Here is an 18,534-nt window from a genome sequence, read left to right on the forward strand (position 1 = left end):
CGCTGAGCGAGACCGCGTCACCAGATAACTCAACAGTTCGGCAGCGATTTCTATCGGTCTTTTTTATTAAACTCCGCAACAGCAAAAGAAGCATGGCTGAGCCGGTTAAAAAAGCCTCTGTCGGACGCGTGCGGTCGCGGTGGGGGCCTGCGCCTGTTTATAACTACGACGATGACTCGGACTGGTGAGAACGTGTTTGAGGTTCGTTTATTGTGTTTGATGTGCTAAGACGCGATCTTGATAGGGACGGCGAGGATGAAGAGGACCAGGAGGACGACGAGTATGCGTCTCCGCGGCGACAGGCACGAAGGAGCGTGTCGAACGAGATCGGAAGCTCGCCCCATATCCCCGGCGGATGGGATACACCACCGGTGCCAGAGACCTATGCGCCCGAAGCAGGATCTGACGACGACGACGACGATGTGTATTCACCGCCTCTACTCAAGACTGGGTCAGAGTCGGCGGCGGGATATCGCAAGTCGCTGAGCATAGACACTAATACCGAGCACTTCAATCCCGCACCGGCGCAGTCGCAAGAAGACAGTCTGGACTCTTCGATTCCGTCGTCGGTCGCAGGGTTTGAGTACAAGGGACTTAACCGTCTGAGTATGGTTCCGGATGTGCGACTGGAGCCGCCGCAGTCGGCCGGCGCCGCGGACGAGCCGGCGATGAACGAGGCAGACTCGCAGGATGAGTACAAGCGATCGTCATTCGAGTCCGAACCTTACGAGCAGCGGTACAGCGATTACTACGGCAACAGCACCAGCAACAACTACTCCTCCGAGCTGTCGCATACCGAGGACAACGAGGGAACCACCGACACCGAGTCGCGCGCAGAGAGCTCGACGATGTACAATTACGACACCTACGAGCGCGCGCTCGCGACTGACATCGACGTGCCGATCCAGCACAACCTCGAAAACCTGAGTCTCAGCCGACCGCTCGACTCGTCCGTCAGCTCGTCCGAAGCATCGAGCTTTGTCGAGCGCCCAGAGACCAGAGCCTCCGAGCATCACGACAAGCGCGCCTCGTACGCCTTATCACGTGCGCCGTACGAGCAAACGACGTCGAGTAGTGCGGGCGAAGGGGCAGGACTGGTTCATTCGGGCGGACTGCTGTCGATTCACGAGCGGAATATATCGGTGAACTCTGTGAAATCCGAGTCTGAGTTGCTGACCGAGCATCTGCTAGAGACGCTGAATGCGAATCTCGAGCTGAAGTCGCGTGCGGAGGATGGTGGGGTTGATCCTGTGGCCGCGTCGTCGATGGGGCTTGGGGGATATGAGGACGATCATAGTTCTTCGACAAGGACTGCGATGCCGGGACGGCCGGATACTGAGCCTCTGACGGATGATGATGATACAGAGGACGCGCCGTCGAGCGTCGCGCATCTGTCGCCGAGGGTCACGGAAACCAGTGCTAATCCATACGATCTGTCGCGGCGGCTGCAGGAATCTGCAGATACTGAAAGTGACGGATATGAGAATCCTTACGCGAATCCGTATGAGAGCCGATTCGAGCGGCCGACGCCGTATGAAGAGACCACGAACCCGTACGAGACTGTGAGTCTTCGTGAGGGACTGAAGGGATACGAGAGCACGAGCTCGTATGATCCTGCGACGAGGCCGCCAATTCCCGAGACGCATCCGGTTGAGATCGACGAGGGAGAAGGAGCGAGCTCGGTACCAGAGCTGGCGGGTAGCGTGGACGGCGACGAGGAAGCCGAGATGAGATCGATTGACGAGCCAGAGGAAGGCGAGGCGGAGGAATACGAAGGGAGCACGATGCAGAGCGATTCCAACTCGATTGCGTATTCGGACGCGCACAGTTATCCGCAGCAGTCGAACGACGAGCGGTCGCAGTCGTTTGATTACGAGATCATCTCTGCGGCGGCGACGATGCCGTTGTATAACTTCAAGGAGTGCATGAAGGAGAAGAATATATCGAAGCGGCGGGATATGTTTGAGGCGGCGCGGACGAGGGAGCGCGAGTTTGACTCTGGGATCCAGCAGTGGCTGATGTATATGAAGGAGCAGCGTCAGGATGGTGAGTCTTCATTGTTTGTTACACGACTGCGACAGATTACTGATTTTTATGATATTTATAGTTGAGCCATTTGCCGGCTTGAAGGTGCTAGGAGATAACCGGACGTCGAGCGGGCTGCATCGCAAGACGAGCGCGTTCCAGCACTCTGTGTCTACGTTCACGAACCGGCATGTGCTGAACAGCAAGGCGGGCGAGAAGTCGGTTGAGATGATGGAGAAGATCGGGGAGAAGAGCAAGGGGATGCTGTTCAAGAAGCGGCTGTTTGGCAAGAAGGACAAGTGAATGTAATCAGACAGTGAGCGAGGAGTGTATATATACCTGGTATTTCTTCTTTAGTTGTTGTAAGATAGTGTTAATTGAGTGAATTCCGGCCGGGTAAATCTTCCGCACGTGTCGGATCCGAACTCGATCTGCTCCCAGCGCGCTCAGCGATCCAGCGGCCCGTCTTCTTCTTCCTCTCCGTGACTTCCTCCTTCTTCTTCTTCTTCTTCTTTAAAACACCCGACAGTGCTCTGTTTTTGTTCTACAACACACTACAGCCACTTCTTCTTCTACTTCACCTTTCAAGTTCGCGTCCGCGTCCTCGCGGCTATCGTCCGGCTATTACAAGTAAGTCCGCCCGTCTGTCCGCCGTCTCCAGCACCAACACTCAATGCACGACCACCTCGTCCCTGCTTCTCTCTGGTGTCCTTTGTGACTCTCTTGATTTGCTTCTACGATCAGAGTCAAGAGCTCTGCAACACACACGCGTGTGCTCTACTAACATCCTCTCAGACAGACAGCTGAGCTGCTCTCTACGGACGCGCCCTCTCGCCTTTGCGCATTCACCACCTCAACAGCTCTCTCCAGAGACACTCCAAGCGCGACTTCTTGAGGCCAGCAGCACCGCATCTCATCTCTTGCGTGCTCGATATCCACCAGCTCCGAACAACCGGCCATCCCTACGACTCAATCCCTGTTCGCTGGAATTCCCTCGCCCACCCCCCACTCGCGCCTACTGTCCTTGCAGTTCACCACTCCCCCCAAGCAACTGCAAAGACTCCTTCTCTCCACGAGATCTCGCGAGTGCACCTCCGATCCCGCCTAGGTTCTGTCTAGCGCAAGGCTCGAGAAGAAAGCCTGATTTGAGCGCTTAACACTAAATCAGAGTTCTCTCACTAATTTACGCGTCGGCGACACTTCTTCCCCTCGGATTCTCTAGCTCACGGCTCCTGTCTGGCTCGGTCACTCCACCTGTTGATGCGACGATTCCTTTTCCAGACCGACTAGTGGACATCCGAACTATATCAGACAAACAACAACAAATTACTATCAAAAGTCGCGTCTTTTTTCGTCGTTGGCTCGGAGATACATATTTCGGCACCTCCCAGGCCGAATCGGAATTCCCATCCTCCCATCCAAAAACCGACAGACCACCACCCGGATTTCCTGCCTCTTCCCGCCCGCTCTTTCCTGATCTGGGCACTAGGTTTTCCTCTCTGTCGTTTGTTCTTTTTCAATTTTTGATTTTATTTGGTTTGCGCGAAACTTTTATTCCGAATGGCGACTACGACCCACAGCACTAGATCGACAACCGACTCGCATACGCCACACGCGGCCTCATCTCACCCCCCATCGCAAGTCTCGAGCTCGACTACGCCCACGACCACGCCAGATACCCTCTTCTTTGGCTGCGACCAGCAGCAGCAGCAGCAGAAGCAGCAGCAGCAGCAGCAGCCTCACCCTCGCACTCTGCCTTCCTCCAGATCCGCCTCGGCCTCGTTCGACAGCGGCACCAGATCAGCGCCGACCACCCCGAGTCTCCAGCACTTCCCGCACACGCCGCTGTCCGCCGGCGCCGCGTACTTCAGAGGTTACTCTCTGTCCCCGTCGTCTGCTCACAGCGCGTACATCTACGAACAGCCACCCCGCTCCGCTCCCGCCGCCGCAGGCTCTTCCTTTGCGGCGGCGGCGGCGAGCAGTAGTACCTCCCCGGTCTCACCCACCGGCGACGCGCCGCCAAATCACCGCGCAGCCTCACGAAGCGTGTCGCCGTCGGCTCCGTCGCGCGCAAAGTCAGTATCCTCGCCCACGTCGTCGCCGTCGCCGATACCGCTCCACACGTCGCCGCCTGCCAAAGCCGCATCGTACAGCGCGGCGGGCTGTCCGTACGAGACCGCGCTGATGAACTCGCGCCGACGCGTGCCTTATTCGCTTGGCGCGAGTCCGCTGGGGAGTCCGCTTTCGCGGATACTAGAGCGGCTTCCGAGCGCGGAGGAGGCACATTTGACGGCGAGTATCGAGAAGCTGTACGACGAGTTGCTGCCGTCGGAGGAGAGCAGTGTTAATCGACGGAAACTGATCAATAAGCTCGAGAAGCTGTTGAACGAAGAGTGGCCGGGCAAGAGTATTCGCGTCTTGCCGTTTGGAAGTACGGAGAATATGCTGTGCTCGAATAGCTCGGATGTGGATGTGTGCATTGTCACTGATTACAAGAAATTGGAGGATACGTGCATGCTTTCCCGGTTCTGGGCCAATCGTGAGTTTACTTCTTCTTCACTCCAGCTAAAGTATTGATACTAACGAGAAATAGACAACATGGAGCGCGTAGTCTGCGTTCCCGGAGCCAAAGTCCCGATCGTAAAGATCTGGGACCCGGAATTCGAATTCTCATGCGACATGAACCTCAACAACCCGATCGCGCTCGAAAACACAAAGATGGTGAAGACCTACGTGCAGATCGATGCGCGCGTGCGCCCGCTCGCGATGATCATCAAGCACTGGGCCAAGCAGCGCGCGCTGAACGACGCGGCCGGCGGCGGCACGCTGTCGTCGTACTCGTGGATTTGTCTGATTATCAATTTCCTGCAGCTGCGGACGCCGCCGATCTTGCCGTCGCTGCACAAGATCGGGAATGACCTGCGGCAGGAGAAGATCGTGAACGGCGTCGACATTTCGTTCTGCGACGACCTGACGCTGTGTAATGGGTTTGGAAACAAGAATAAGGAGACGCTGGGCGGATTGCTGTTTGCGTTTTTCAAGTGGTACGCGATCGAGTTTGACTATGACCGCGACGTGGTCTCGGTCCGGCAGGGACGGCTGTTGACGAAAGCGGAGAAGCACTGGGATACCTTGCAAAACAACCGGTTCTGCATCGAGGAGCCGCTGAGCACGCTGCGGAATCTGGGAAACACTGTCGACGACATCTCCGCAAAGGGCATCCTTCTCGAGTTTCGGCGCGCGTACGATATCCTCGTCAACGAAGGCAGTCTGTCAAAATGCTGCGAGAAATTTGAGTTTCCAAACGAAGAACATCATTTTTTGGCAAGCAACAGCTATTCATCTTCTGCGCCCGCCGCCGCGGCAGAAATGGGCCTCGGTCTCTCGTTCGGCAGCATCCCCCCCGGCCGCCTCTCCCGACGAGCCTCGCAGTCGTCATACCCCGCAAGACCGTTCCCCCGCGGCGGCTCTTTCCGCGCCCAATCCTACCGCAAGGGCGGGAGCGGTAGCAGCAGCAGTATAAGCAGCACCGGCAGCAGCGCGAACGGCAGCGGCATCAGCAATTACACGACGGCGAAAAACGGCGGTCTGCCACCGGGAGGGATGTTTCCGCCGATGTACGGCATGTCGCCGTCTGAGTATATGATGCCGGTGTTTATGCCGCCGGCGCCAGTGCCACAGGCTGCTCCTCCTGGTGCTGGTGCTGGTGCTGGTCCGATTGGCGGCGCGGCTTCGTTGACGGCGTCGTTGTCGTCGTCGCCTACGCCGTCGCACGCCAGCACGAGCGAAGCCAGCGACATGAGCAACGCGCCGCCGCCGCAGGCTTATTATATGTACTACCCGCCGAGCATGATGCCGATGTTTTACCAACCGCCAGCAGTTCAAGTGGATGAGTCGTCCGCGATTCTGCCTGCGGCGCCGCCTGCAGCACCTGCAGCAGTAACGGTGGACAACGCAGGAGCGACTGTGAAGAGCCGTGCGAGATCGCTGTCGCCTTCGCATCATAGTAATCGCAAGCATAGTAGTTTCTCGGCCGCGAGCGGCGGCGGGGACGGGTATGTTCATGCTGGGTATTTTGCAGGGCAGGGACAGCAGGCGCGGTCAGGACGGATGTTGCAGAGACCGGCGCCGAAGCAGCAGCAGCAGCAGCAGACGACTTCTCATCAGAGCCATCAAGGGCATCAGACTCATCAGCAGCAGCAACACGCTCGGTACCAAGAATCTACGCGGCGGAACGGGAAAGGGTATAAAGGCCGGCATCAGAGTTCCGAAGACAGCAGTTCAGACCTGAGCGATATCTCGCCGGAGACGCACCCGAACGCCGGAGGCTGTCCGCCTGCGACGCCGCCGGATTGTCGGTTGGACGGGTTTATGAAAGGACGGGGAAAGTACGGCGAGAGCGAGTATGATGAGGAAGAAGATGGAGAGAATACGATGACAATGTCAGGCGGCGAGAGCGATGGCGCGGCGGCGGATACGTTACGGCGGATGCAGCAGGTTTCGAAGCAGGTGAAGGAGCGGGTGAAAGGCGGACAGGCGCGGCCGTTGAAGGCGAGTGAGGGGCGAGCGAATGACGGAAGGAAATGGGTGCGCGGTGGTGCTGCTGGTGTTGATGATGGACAGAACGGGAGTCGTCGGACAGGGTCGCTGGATGAGAGCGGCAAGCTCAAGTCGTACGCGGACGCGGTGATGGATCAGAACCGGTCCGCAGCGACGAGCGGACAGATATCTGCAGCCGCGCGCGTGACTCGAGGTGGACGACCGGCGGTTGCGACAGCGGACGCGGAGGACGACGGCGACTTCTGGGCGGTTGGAGGGAGTAGCGCGTCGTCTGTTGTGAAGACCGCGCCTGTGTCGACGAACGCGGGGACGAAGATTGTGGTTTCTGCGAGCGAGGGCGCGCGAGGAGAGGAAGGGAGCGTGGCTGTGCCGAATCAGTGGACTACGTCGACGTCGAAGCGGAGGAATAAGAAGAGAGGCGGGGTGCGGCAGGAGGAGGTTGAGGTTATGAAAGGTGGCTAGGTGAGTTGCTTTCTTCTTTATAGAGTGACAGTGATTGAGAACGGAAGCTAACGAAGATGCAGAGCAAAGAGCGTGTGTGTATCAGTACCTGTATATATATACATATATATACTCTGGATTTGCATTTATTGGTCTTTTCTTTTTTTCTTTTTGTTATCATCATGGTCTAGGTCTTCGTTTATCGTTAGTGGTATGAGCTGAGATGAGATGTGAATTGTCTCTTGACTATTCACTTCTTTTTTGTTGTCGTCGTTGTTAGTATTACCACAAGTTACTGTATTACGTTTTATAAATTGATATTGGGCTTTGTTTACAACACCACTTTCCTTTCTGTTTTTTTTTTCTTTTCTTTGTTTGTTGCATTGTTACCGTGCGCCAGGGTGGTATCAGCCTGTACTTTGATTTTGTTTGCGGTGTACGAAAAAAAAGATGTTTGTTTTGTTTTGTTTGTATTGGAAGGCGGGAGGTATGAGAATAGAGAAAATGAAAATATATAAAGGTGACTGTAGACTTAATCCTGCAACGAAGACACGGTCTTTTGATGTGCACGCGTGAGTTTAGAGTCAATCTGAAGAAGCCGGTCCTCGGCCTCGACCCAGGCGAGATGCATGCCGACGACGGAGCGGGCGAGGATGCGGTCGAGAAGGGCGAGCGTGCGGGAGAGTTGGGTTGAGATTTCGGCGTGGAGGGAGTGCAGTTGTGAGGAGAGCTGGGGGATGTGCGGGGAGAGTGCACAGAGGGGGAGGAGTGAGGAAGAGGAGGAGGGGGAGGAGGGGGGAGGGAGGGATGATTGGAGGGAGGTGAGAGATGCGAGGGCGGCGGAGAGGGCGGAGATATCTGAGGCGTGGGCGAGGACTATATCAGCTTTCGGCGCGATTTCAGAGGTTTGCTGCAGACTCTGCGTGGCTGTCAATCTGCTTGCAGTCCGCTCTAGATCATCGATGTAAGTATGTAAAGCAGAAGGAAAGAGGAGAGGAAGAGAGACGCGTCGTACCTAGATCAAGAACGCGTTGAAGGTCAGGATGACGGGATTGCAGGCCCGCGACGGCGGACTGCAGCTGCGCGAGGCGATCTAGTACAGACAGGTCTTGATCTGCAGTATCTGACGGGCCAGCGAGCGCAAGCAGCTGCTCCAGACGCTGCACGCGCGCCTCTACCGCGTCCATTGGGTGTAGTTGCAGTCTATGATGTAGGAGGTGAGGGAGTGGATATTACATAACGGGCAGATAAGCACACGTGATGGTCAGACGAGGGTGTGGTGGAGCGCCGAAGATTAGTCAGAGCGGAGTCCGATGGCTGACGGAGCAGAGCAGAAGCAGAAGCAGAAGAAGAAGCAGATCGGATTCGGTGTTTGAGGTTTAGGCGCAGGTTTAGGTGTCACATTTGATCTGTTTATCGCGAGGAGAGAGTAGAGTAGAGCGAACTGGGGGTAGATGGTGATGTAGATATGATAGACGTAGATGGATAGATATAGATAGAATAGAATATACACTAGATATACTAACTACATCTAACTACACAATTACATATAACTACATACACTGCACACACACAATAGCAGCAACATCTAGACTGCGGGCGTGATAAGCAGATCGGCTGATATCGGCTGGACCGGTACAGCGCACGTGATGTTTGCGCACTTGTGCAGATGACGCACGTTATCTACTCATCCGCGCAAACACCTTCCCGCTTATGCCCTCACCGCCCGATAGCCGCTTCCTTCTTCTCCGCTCCTCCTCCTCTCCTCCTCTCCTCTCCTCTCCTCTCTCCTCCACACCACTCTCCCTGCTGCCCCCCGCTCTTCCTGAACGTGCCAGCATCAATGAAGCTCTTCATCACCGCCCCCCTCGCCCTCGCGGCCATCGCCTCCGCCCTCGTCATCCCCGACTCCGTCAAGGACATCATCAAGGACGAGCTCGCCCCCCTCCTCACCACCTCCACCGCCGCCGAGCACATCATCCCGGACTCCTACATCATCGTCTTCAAGGACCACGTCGATGAGTCCGTTGCCTCCACCCACCACAGCTGGGTCCGCTCCGTGCACGACGTCGCCATGAAGAAGCGTGGCGTTGAGAACCCGTTCCTCGCTTCTGGCCTCGAGCACGGCCTCAAGCACATCTACTCCCTCACCAACTCCTTCAAGGGCTACTCTGGCCGTTTCGAGGCCTCCACCATCGAGCAGATCCGCAGCCACCCTGACGTGAGTACTTCTTTCTTTTTGTCCAACTACTAGTGTTCGCCACCATGTCTCTGTACTGAGTGGCAGGGTGCGTGACCCGCGGCCTATCCCTATTCCTATTGCGCCGCGGAAGCCCTTATCACGTCAGCGCCGCACTAGTCATCCCTCCACCTCATCATCACTAACACCTCCCAGGTCCTCTACGTCGAGCGCGACTCCATGGTCTTTGCCTCTGAGTTCGCCACCGAGAAGAACGCCCCCTGGGGTCTTGCCCGTATCTCCCACCGCCCTGCCTTGAACTTTGGCACCTTCAACAAGTACCTCTTCGACAGCGAGGGTGGTGCCGGTGTCACTGCCTATGTCATCGACACCGGTATCAACACCGACCACGTCGACTTTGAGGGCCGTGCCTTCTGGGGCAAGACCATCCCCTCTGGCGACGTTGACCAGGACGGAAACGGACACGGCACTCACTGCTCTGGAACCGTTGCCGGTGCCAAGTACGGTGTCGCGAAGAAGGCCAACGTTGTTGCCGTCAAGGTTCTCAAGTCGAACGGCTCCGGCACTATGTCTGATGTCGTCAAGGGTGTTGAGTACGCTGCCAACTCGCACGCCAAGGAGGCCAAGGCCAACAAGAAGGGATTCAAGGGCTCTGTCGCCAACATGTCGCTCGGTGGCGGCAAGTCGCCTGCTCTTGACATGGCTGTCAACGCTGCCGTCGACATGGGAATGCACTTTGCTGTTGCCGCCGGTAACGACAATGCTGATGCCTGCTCGTACTCGCCTGCCGCTGCCGAGAAGGCCGTGACTGTCGGTGCCTCCACTCTTGGTGACGAGCGTGCGTACTTCTCCAACTACGGCAAGTGCGTCGACATCTTTGGACCTGGCCTCAACATCCAGTCGACCTGGATTGGCTCGCCCTACGCGCTCAACACCATCTCCGGTACCTCGATGGCCTCCCCTCACATTTGCGGCTTGATGGCGTACTACGTCTCGCTGCAGCCCGAGGCCGGCTCTGAGTTTGCCTCTGCTCCTTTGTCGCCCGCCAAGTTGAAGGCCAACTTGATCTCGTACGCGACTGCCGATGTGTTGACCGGAATCCCCGAGGACACCGTCAACCTCTTGGCTTTCAACGGAGCCGGTGGCGACATCACTGACTTCTGGAAGAACTAAGAGTGCAGAGTGTCTATAATTCATCGACGAGTCTCTTGAGTATGGTTCATGGGTAAGGGAGGTGCATCGCATATATCGTATTTACTGAATGATATAGAGAGGGATGAATTAGTTCTGCACTGCGGCACTTTTCTTTTTTTGTCTGAGGTTATTTTCTTATTTGATTTGATTTTACTATTTGATGTTTTTTTATATAATTATATATCGGTTACTTCATGGTTGGTTGTTGGTTTGGGGATTGCTTTAGTCAATAAATTTACGAAATACATTTGGTTGTAGCTGTTGTAGTAGTAGTTACTAAAGAGTAGATGGTGTCCGGTCTTCTATTACTGAGAGCAGCGTCGGTATTCAATGTACGGAAGAGGCGTCGGTGGCGCTCGCTTGAGCGGGATGACGTCAGACCAACCGCAGAAAAGCAGACGGAGACCAGATATGCATCCCGATACGGCCTGTTCGCAGAATAAGCAGTGGCATAAGAGCAGCTGCTGTTCATATTGCGTTGAATAGAGTCTGAGTAGAGAATCCGAGCACAGGCAGCCAGAGAAAGAAGAGGGAAAGAGAGAGAGAGAACTTCCCGAAAGAGTAATAAAGTCCAGGAAGCGAGCGGCGAGGAAGGGTCTGAGCGGAGGAAGGAAGAAAGAAGGAAAACGGCCCGGAGGAGGATGAGCATAAAACCTCCTTCTCTTCTTCTTCTTCTTCATTATTCACTATATTCATTGATACTACTGCTACTTCTATCATGTCCGACAACTCCACAGCAACTGTCCTCGGCACCATCGGCACCGTGCTCTGGTGCATCCAACTCCTTCCCCAAATCTACCAAAACTACCGTCGCAAGTCCACCGACGGCCTGCCAACTTCCATGATGCTGCTCTGGGCCGCAGCAGGCGTCTTCTTCGGCATGTACTTCATCGCGCAGTCCTCCAACACCGCGCTCCAGGTCCAGCCCCAGATCTTCACCGCGCTCTGCTTGTTCACCTGGTGCCAGTGTCTCTACTACGCGCACCGCTTCCCCGTCTGGAAAGCCGCGGTCGCGTACCTCGCCGCCGCCGCCGTCTGCGCCGGTCTGCAAGTCGCGGCCGCGGTCCCGATCCGCGACTCGGACCTCTACAAATCCAACCCATCCCCCTACTGCTGGCCGATCCTCATGATCGGCGTCTTCGCCGCGCTCTGTCTCATCGGCGGGCTTATCCCTCCCTACTTTGAGCTCGCAAAGCAGCACGGCCGCGTCGTCGGCCTGTCGCTCATCTTTCTCTGCATCGACTCCTCCGGCGCGATCTTCTCGTTCGCGTCGCTGTGGTTTCCGCAGACAAAGGCGGACGGCGAGGAGGAGGATCGGGATTATCTCGGCATGGTACTTTATCTCATCGTGCCGGCTATGGAATTCGGCATCGTGCTCTCGCATTTTACCTGGTGGTTCAGATACGGACGGCATGGGCTCTACAATGACGACCAGGAGTCTGTCGAAGAGAAGGAGAAGGAGCTAGAACTGAGCTCGCAGTCGTCGTTGTCGCGGATCGAGTCGCGGACTACCGCTCGTTCTTCTACTGATGCTGCTGATTCTGTCTAAAGATTTGTATATATAAAGGCGTTGGGGTAAATACTGATGAGGCGTTGGTCATTCAAAAGTTTTTGTTTCTTTATTTTGCATATTGTATATTACTCAAGCATCATTATTACATATTACATTACCACAACTCATAAACATCTCACAGGCGATCGCCATGCCGTCCAAACTCCTGTTCCCACTTGAGCAACTTCCGCGTCAACCCATCCATCATCTCCAAACTCACCTTCTGCGTCCCAAACACCCCGTCCACCTCCTCCTGCCCAACCTCCACCTCCACCACCGCGGCCGCCGTCGTCCTCCCGTCAATAGGCTTCCGGCTTAACTCGTACAGCCGTTTCCGCTCGTCTTGCTCGGTCGCCATGTCGATCTGCGTGCGGCCTATGAACTCCAGGATCGCAGCTACCCGCTTGCGCATCTCGGCTAGACTCGTCTTGCTTTGTGGGATGCGTGGTTTTGACGGTTTGTCGCCGTTGCTGCTGCTGCTGCTGTTGCTGGTGTTGTGGTTGTTGGCGGTGGTAGAGGTGTCGGTGTCGTAGTTGTCCGCCGCGGGTTGCCGTTTCCGCGGTCGTCGCGAACGAGGCTGCGCGGATTGCGACCTTCGCTGCTGCTGCTGTTGTTGTTGCTGCTGCTGCTGCTGCTGCTGTACTTGTTGCTGATCCTGCTGCTCCGGCTGCTCGTCCTGCGGCTGCTCACCACCTGCCGCGTCCGGATCTATCTTCAACACATCCGCGCCCTCGCCGCTCTTCTCCACCACACCCTCACCGCTCTTCACCTCCCCTCTACTCTCCTCCTCCATCTGCTCCCCCGCAGCGCTCTCCTCGTCGTCATCTTCCAACTGCCGCCGCCCGCTCTTCTTCCTACTATTCCTCGACCGCCGCGACCCCGGCGCCTCCTCCTCCGCCGTCTCAGGCGGCGACGGCGTGCTCTTCTGACGACTGCTCGAGCTCGCGGATTTCTTCTTGCCCGCGCTGCTGCTCTGCTTGTTTTTCCGTCGCGACCGCTCGTTCTCCGACCGCTCGTCTTCATCCTCGTCCTCGTCTATTTCCTCGCGCTCTTTCTTGGTCTTGGTATCGTTCCCGCTGCTTTCGTCGTCGTCGATCTCTTGCAAAGGTTTCACCTCGTCATCAGCAGACGACTCCTTATTCCCATTCGACGCCGCCGTCGTCGTCCGTCTCCGCCGATGCGGCCGTCCGTCGTCCCTCGTACTTTCCTCCTCATCCTCCTCATTCTCCTCATCTTCCTCCTCATCCTCATCCTCAAACGCCGCCTGCGCCGCCCTCTTCTTCCCCCGCCGCGCCCTCTTCCCCTCCCCCTCATCCCCGCTCGCTGACCCCCGTCGCCGCTCTCCACCCGCTCCGCCAGACTCATTCGCACTTGCCTCAAGCACGCTCCGCAACACCTCTTCGAACGCCGAGTCCCGCGAATTCAGCGTCGACCGCCGCTTATGCGCTTCGGCTGCTGCCGCGGCGGCGGCGGCGGCGGCGGCGGTCTGTCGGCGCGAGGAGGTCGTGCCGGTGCTTGTGCTGCCGCCCGTGGTTGAGGTTGAGGATTCGGCGCGCGCGGAACGTTCTCGTGTCGGGCGTTCGCGTTCTTTGCGGGGCGGGGGAGGGTTGTTTTCGAGGAGGGGGATGTATTTCGAAGTGCGCCTACCCTCGTTAGCCTCTCCTCCATCACAACACAAAATCAAGAAAGCAGAGATAATAACATACCCAGACGGTCTCACGACAATAAGATGCAACTCAGGCCTACACTTTTCACAAGCGTAGTCGTCAGGTAACGAGTCGTCCGAGCCGATGCCGACGCAGTAGCCGTGCTGCCACACCTGGCACTTGTCGCACTGGATGAACAGGCCCGAGTCGATGTCCGGATCGTCGGTCTGCAGCTCGTCGTGGCCGCATATGCAGCGTGTGATCTCCGCCGGTGCGTCCATGTTTATATATATAGAGTATTGTAGAGAGAAGAGAGCAGAGGGAGGGCAGATAGGTAGAGCGGGAGTGGAGCACAAGGAGAGCACAAGAAAGTTACCCGGCCGACCGAGCAACAGCGAATTCATTCTCGGCTGCGCTGCTCAAAGAACCTCTCGTCCTCAACCTCATTCTTCCTGCTCCTCTTTCTACTTACTACGTGCTGAATTAAACACTTCTTACTACGTTCTGCACCTCGCAATGGCTCGTCCGATCCTGCCGCTGCCTCGGACCCGCCGCAACCGCCTCGCGCTCGCAGCTGCTCCGCTGCCTCCTCCCCCGCCGCCGCCGCCGCTGCTGTCTAAGCATTCCTCTCTCTCCTTGTCCTCTTCCTCTGCGCCGTCCTCCTCTGCGCGTCTACCGCTGTTTAAGCTCCCGCTGCTGCTTCCGGTGGATAGCGACGAGACTGAGTATGGTGAGGGAGACGAGGGAGACGAGGCAGACGAGGCAGACGAGGCCGGCGGAGAGTGCGAATGCGACGTCGGGACAAAGAAGAGAAAGATCCCAAGCTCGCTTCGGCCTTCGTCGTCGTTCTCTTCTTCTGCTGTTGCTTCTGCTGCTAAAGCAGTTGCTGCTTCCTCCTCTTTGTCTTCAAATGCGTCGTCTGTTTCGTCTCCGTCTACGGCTACTACCACCACCGCAGCTGCTCCTGTGGCGCATTCCGCTGCTCAAGCGTCGCCCTCAGATTCACCTGCTCCAGCGCAACCCCCAATCTCCCCCTCGGCCCTCTACCTCGCCGTCCGCCGCCGGCGCGCGCGCAGACGACTCCGTCCGCATTTCCCGCACAGCCCGCGGTCGCTAAGCAAAGCGTTCCTCGCCGCCTCGCCGTCCCTGTCCTCCTCGCTCTCTGCATCTTCCTCGCCTTCCTTGTCGTCGCAGGCTTCTCCCTCTTCGCCTTCGTCGTGCTGCTCGCCGCCGTCGATTCCTAATTTCACGTTCTCGTTCAGGGCGGTGCCGCTTCCTGACCCGAGCGTGTTGCATCAGTATCTCGATTACGGCCGGGATCTCTATCAGGCACAATACCAGGACCATCACAACCCGCAGCAGCAGCAGCAGCAGCAACAACAACCCCTCTCTCCCCCCGCCAGCGCTACAAAGCCGCCTTCTACTGTCCCCTCCGACCAACTTCCAGCCCACCCCCCCACAACCGCCCCACCACCCCGCCTCCCGCGCCGCCGCGCCGCCGTCTCGCGTCAGCACGTCCCGCAGCCCTCGCAGCCGCGGGACCCGAACGCGCCGATCTGGATCTGCCAGTTTTGCGAGTTCACAGACATCTTTGGCGTGCCGCCCGTGTATCTCATGCGGCTCTACGACGAGAACGAGAGGCGCGAGCGGCGGATTAGGGCTGAGCGGAGGCGGTTGCTGGAGAAGGCGAAGATGAAGGGGAAGAAGAAATCCGCGGCGACGGCGGCGGCGCACCATGGACAGCAGAATTTGAATCCCCAGCAGCAGCAGCAGCAGCAGCAGCAGCAGCAGCAGAGACAGCAGCAACTACCAACGCCATCACCGGAACCGGACGTCGTCGGCGTCGTGGAAAGCGCGGTAGGCGGCGAAGTCACAGGTGAGGTGGTCTCGAGTTATAACGGGCCCGACCCTGCTCTATCTTCACACGCACCACCGCCGCCGCCGCCACCGCCGCTGTCTTCTTCTACTGCTTATTCTTCTTCTTCGTCGTCGTCGTCGTCGACGTTTGAGACGATGGCTGCGCCGCCGGCGCCGCCGCCAAAGTCGAAGAAAGCAATGGCGCAGCGGTTGAAGCGGCAGCAGCGGACTGCAGCGATGGCTCATGTTGTGTGAGCTGCTTTTACTTCTTTGTTCTATCTGTTTGCTGTTTGCTTTATTTGTTATTCGTTTTTCTAGTTTGAGATGTTTATTTCATTTACGCGGTTCGAGTTTTCTTTCGTTTTCAGTTTTGACGTTGCATATGCTATAGTTTTTGTTTCTCGCTTTCTTGTTTTCGTTTTTAGTTATTCATATTGTCTGCTTTTACTGCTCCTGCATCTGGTTTGTTCTCTACATGGTTGGAATATCATCTTGCAAACTCTCTCTCTCCTTCTTCAGTTCATCAACGACGATTCATGATTCTATATCTCTTTCTTTTGTTTGAAGTCTCTCTCTTTCTCGTTTGCAGAAAGGGTTGCATTTTGTATATATCGCACTTATTCCATTCACATTGTAAAAATAAAGATTGGGTTTCGCATGATTTAAGCATCCGATATATAACAACACATTCGATATTTAACAACAGTAGACAAAGGAAAAGAAATGAGGATAATGTGAGCGGGGATGGTTTTTTCGTTTCTTGGTTGTATTTGATTTCAAGTATATTACACGCGCTGCTGATGAGAAAGCGATTCTCTTACAACGACGCACCGGGAGCGATAATCTATAAAACCAGCGTTAGCGTATGTCCTTTCTTCTGAAAGAGCTCACAGTCAACACTCACCTCGCTTGACTCCTGCGCCTGCACCGACAAGTCCTGTCTCGAACCCGCGGCGTTGCCGGCAAGCATGATTGCGAGCGGCGATCCCAAAAACAGCACGCCCGTGGTGACGCTCCACCCCGCGCTGAGCGTCCAGTCGACCCATCCGACGGTAGACTGCACGAACGACGTGATGTACGGACGGTACTGCGGCGCGATGATCTCTTTCAGCGCAACGATGCGGTCCGCGAGGGTTTCGTCCGCGAGATAATCGTCGTCGTCGTCGTCCGAGTCCGCGCCGGAGAGAGAGGCGACGGACTCGTTGTCTGAGATGTCGGAGTAGTCCTCGTCGCGGTCTTCGTACGGCGCACCGGCTTTCTCATCCGTCACGCTGACTGGGGTGATTTGGACCATTGTGTGTGTGTGTGTGTGTGTCTGAATGTGTGACTGTGGGTGAGGAGGGTGGTGGTGAGGGCCGGGATTCTGTGCAAAGGGCGGTGGTGAGAATTGCGAAAAATTCGTCCCAAGTTGAATATTTCTAAGATCTGACGTCATCCACTTCGAGCCATTTCCAGTAATTCAACATGTTGTTTACTATTAGATTGTTTATTTGTTTACATGTTCTTTATATTCTATAATACAGTAATTATTACTAACAGCTACTCCGGCCACTGACTCTCGGCAAACGTAATCAGTCGCTTCACAGAAGTCAACCACTTCCTCGTCCGCTCATCGCTCATGACATGCGCAACCTGCAGACTCTTATTCAACCCCTTCCGACTATCCCCGTCTCCCGTAATCCGCTCGCGCGCACTACGCGCATGGATACCCACCGCCGTCACACCGATCGGCCACGCGGCGTTGCCGATGCTCAGCTTCAGGTAGCAGTCGTTGGCGTCGCGGTAGCGCTTGCGCTGCATGAACATCAGCAGCGTCGCTAGGCGGGGGAGGATCTCGCTGCTCAGGGTTTTTTCTTCGAGTTGGAGGAGGAGAGGGTGTAGGTAGTTTTTGGTTTGGTCTAGTGTCTCAAAGGCCTTTTCTGGGGTGTCTGTAGATGGTGGATGTGGTTAGTAGCTGTAGATAATAGAAGTAGACGGTAGAAGTAGGAATAACATACCCTCTCGACGAACAAGAACGGTCTCCCATTCCTTGACAAGATACCGGATATACTTCTCGCACTGCATCGAGATCTTATCCATATCCTCGAGATCCTCGTCCTCGATCTCGATCGCAACATCAGCCAACCTGTACTCCGGCGACGCCTTCTGCTGCTTCTCAATCGCGCGTTCTCGTCTTATCAGTCTCTTTGCTCTCGCCTCCTCAGACTCGTCAAACAACCGCGCCGGCTCGCCAATCTTTCGTAACCGCTCGACTATCGCGTCCTCTCCGCACTTGAGCAGTTCCTCAACAGACGACTTACTCTCTCCACCGCCTCCACTCTCCGCCTTATTCTCACCCTCCCCTTTCTTCCCACTCTTCGCCCTCTTCTTCCTCTCCCGCTCCTCCTCCTCCTCGCGCTCGCGCTCGCGCTTTCGCGCAAAATACTTCTCCTCCGCCTCTGCGCGCTTGCGCTCCCGTCGCTCTTCCTCCTCCTCCCGCTCTTTTCGCCGCTGCTCATGCTCCTTCCTCCGCGCTTCTTCGCGCTTCTTTTGCTCTTCGCGGTACTGCTTCGCTCGCAGCGCTTCGAGGTCTGCGCGGCGGAGGTACTTCGGCGGCGCAGCTGCTGATGTTGATGCTGTAGTTGATGCTGTGGTGGATGAAGAGGAAGATGAAGATGGAGCAGATCCGGCAGCTACGGCCGCCGCTGCTGCTTTCTTTTTCGCAATCTCCTGTGCTAATATCGCTGAGAAGTCCATGTTGTTGGTCAGTCGTCCAGTCTCCTAACTCGACCTTCTCTCGAGCTGGGAGAATATCTGGGAGAAGCCCAAGTCACTGCTTACCTAACACTGCTTACACAATACAGTAGTCATTAGGGTTATTAGGGTTATGACTAATGCATCACATAACACATAAAGCAGTCACGCGTAAGGGCTCCGAGCGAGCCTCACCGCCGAGCTTAGTGAAGTCCAACTCGCGGCCTTTCTCTTTGATCTCCCAGCCTTGGTTCAACAGACAACAAAAGTGAGTGCTTCTTCCTCTTTCCCGCCTGCAATTCGCGATTATATCCATCGGAATAGCC

General features: G+C 56.2%; 11 protein-coding genes across 11 annotated transcripts; 6 read left to right on the forward strand and 5 right to left on the reverse strand.

Annotated features, from left to right (window-relative positions):
- The first annotated feature begins 15 nt into the window (after window positions 1-15).
- On the forward strand, window positions 16-2,508 carry BZA70DRAFT_297494 (uncharacterized protein). The gene is made up of 3 exons (XM_064914566.1): window positions 16-184; window positions 245-2,046; window positions 2,108-2,508. Exons 1-3 carry the CDS (start codon window positions 93-95, stop codon window positions 2,326-2,328), a joined length of 2,115 nt encoding a protein of 704 aa, XP_064766000.1. The 5' UTR covers window positions 16-92; the 3' UTR covers window positions 2,329-2,508.
- Window positions 2,509-4,209: 1,701 nt separating this feature from the next.
- On the forward strand, window positions 4,210-5,325 carry BZA70DRAFT_242064 (uncharacterized protein; the record flags this gene model as incomplete). Its single annotated transcript, XM_064910555.1, has 2 exons — window positions 4,210-4,564; window positions 4,619-5,325. Coding segments are annotated over 2 exons (1,062 nt in total), but the record flags the coding sequence as incomplete, so codon positions are not given.
- A 930-nt stretch (window positions 5,326-6,255) lies between these two features.
- Window positions 6,256-7,538, forward strand: BZA70DRAFT_284403 (uncharacterized protein). Its single transcript, XM_064913601.1, has 2 exons — window positions 6,256-7,047; window positions 7,110-7,538. Exon 1 carries the CDS (start codon window positions 6,397-6,399, stop codon window positions 7,045-7,047), a length of 651 nt encoding a protein of 216 aa, XP_064766002.1. The 5' UTR covers window positions 6,256-6,396; the 3' UTR covers window positions 7,110-7,538.
- BZA70DRAFT_284405 (uncharacterized protein) lies at window positions 7,539-8,581 on the reverse strand. The gene is made up of 2 exons (XM_064913602.1): window positions 8,042-8,581; window positions 7,539-7,977 (listed from the first exon to the last, which is right to left on the reverse strand). The coding sequence occupies exons 1-2, from the start codon at window positions 8,211-8,213 to the stop codon at window positions 7,559-7,561; spliced, it is 591 nt and encodes a 196-aa protein (XP_064766003.1). The 5' UTR covers window positions 8,214-8,581; the 3' UTR covers window positions 7,539-7,558.
- Window positions 8,582-8,820: 239 nt separating this feature from the next.
- On the forward strand, window positions 8,821-10,669 carry BZA70DRAFT_284406 (autophagic serine protease Alp2). Its single transcript, XM_064913603.1, has 2 exons — window positions 8,821-9,247; window positions 9,422-10,669. The coding sequence occupies exons 1-2, from the start codon at window positions 8,870-8,872 to the stop codon at window positions 10,397-10,399; spliced, it is 1,356 nt and encodes a 451-aa protein (XP_064766004.1). The 5' UTR covers window positions 8,821-8,869; the 3' UTR covers window positions 10,400-10,669.
- On the forward strand, window positions 10,670-12,069 carry BZA70DRAFT_284408 (PQ loop repeat-domain-containing protein). The gene has a single exon (XM_064913604.1). It carries the CDS (start codon window positions 11,139-11,141, stop codon window positions 11,967-11,969), a length of 831 nt encoding a protein of 276 aa, XP_064766005.1. The 5' UTR covers window positions 10,670-11,138; the 3' UTR covers window positions 11,970-12,069.
- BZA70DRAFT_284409 (uncharacterized protein) lies at window positions 12,070-12,564 on the reverse strand. Its single transcript, XM_064913605.1, has one exon. It carries the CDS (start codon window positions 12,382-12,384, stop codon window positions 12,109-12,111), a length of 276 nt encoding a protein of 91 aa, XP_064766006.1. The 5' UTR covers window positions 12,385-12,564; the 3' UTR covers window positions 12,070-12,108.
- Window positions 12,565-13,433: 869 nt separating this feature from the next.
- On the reverse strand, window positions 13,434-14,001 carry BZA70DRAFT_312785 (uncharacterized protein; the record flags this gene model as incomplete). Its single annotated transcript, XM_064914999.1, has 2 exons — window positions 13,679-14,001; window positions 13,434-13,615 (listed from the first exon to the last, which is right to left on the reverse strand). Coding segments are annotated over exons 1-2 (402 nt in total), but the record flags the coding sequence as incomplete, so codon positions are not given.
- A 61-nt stretch (window positions 14,002-14,062) lies between these two features.
- On the forward strand, window positions 14,063-16,025 carry BZA70DRAFT_88541 (uncharacterized protein). The gene has a single exon (XM_064915503.1). It carries the CDS (start codon window positions 14,135-14,137, stop codon window positions 15,728-15,730), a length of 1,596 nt encoding a protein of 531 aa, XP_064766008.1. The 5' UTR covers window positions 14,063-14,134; the 3' UTR covers window positions 15,731-16,025.
- Window positions 16,026-16,292: 267 nt separating this feature from the next.
- BZA70DRAFT_269584 (mitochondrial outer membrane translocase complex, subunit Tom22) lies at window positions 16,293-16,769 on the reverse strand (the record flags this gene model as incomplete). The annotated part of the gene is made up of 2 exons (XM_064911224.1): window positions 16,293-16,319; window positions 16,380-16,769. 2 exons carry the CDS (start codon window positions 16,767-16,769, stop codon window positions 16,293-16,295), a joined length of 417 nt encoding a protein of 138 aa, XP_064766009.1.
- On the reverse strand, window positions 16,656-18,267 carry BZA70DRAFT_284415 (uncharacterized protein). The gene is made up of 2 exons (XM_064913606.1): window positions 17,473-18,267; window positions 16,656-17,403 (listed from the first exon to the last, which is right to left on the reverse strand). The coding sequence occupies exons 1-2, from the start codon at window positions 18,209-18,211 to the stop codon at window positions 17,015-17,017; spliced, it is 1,128 nt and encodes a 375-aa protein (XP_064766010.1). The 5' UTR covers window positions 18,212-18,267; the 3' UTR covers window positions 16,656-17,014.
- Window positions 18,268-18,534: the final 267 nt, after the last annotated feature.

This window comes from Myxozyma melibiosi (genome assembly GCF_037950935.1).
Source record: "Myxozyma melibiosi strain Phaff 52-87 chromosome Unknown BZA70scaffold_14, whole genome shotgun sequence".
Classification (NCBI taxonomy): Eukaryota; Fungi; Ascomycota; class Lipomycetes; order Lipomycetales; family Lipomycetaceae; genus Myxozyma; species Myxozyma melibiosi.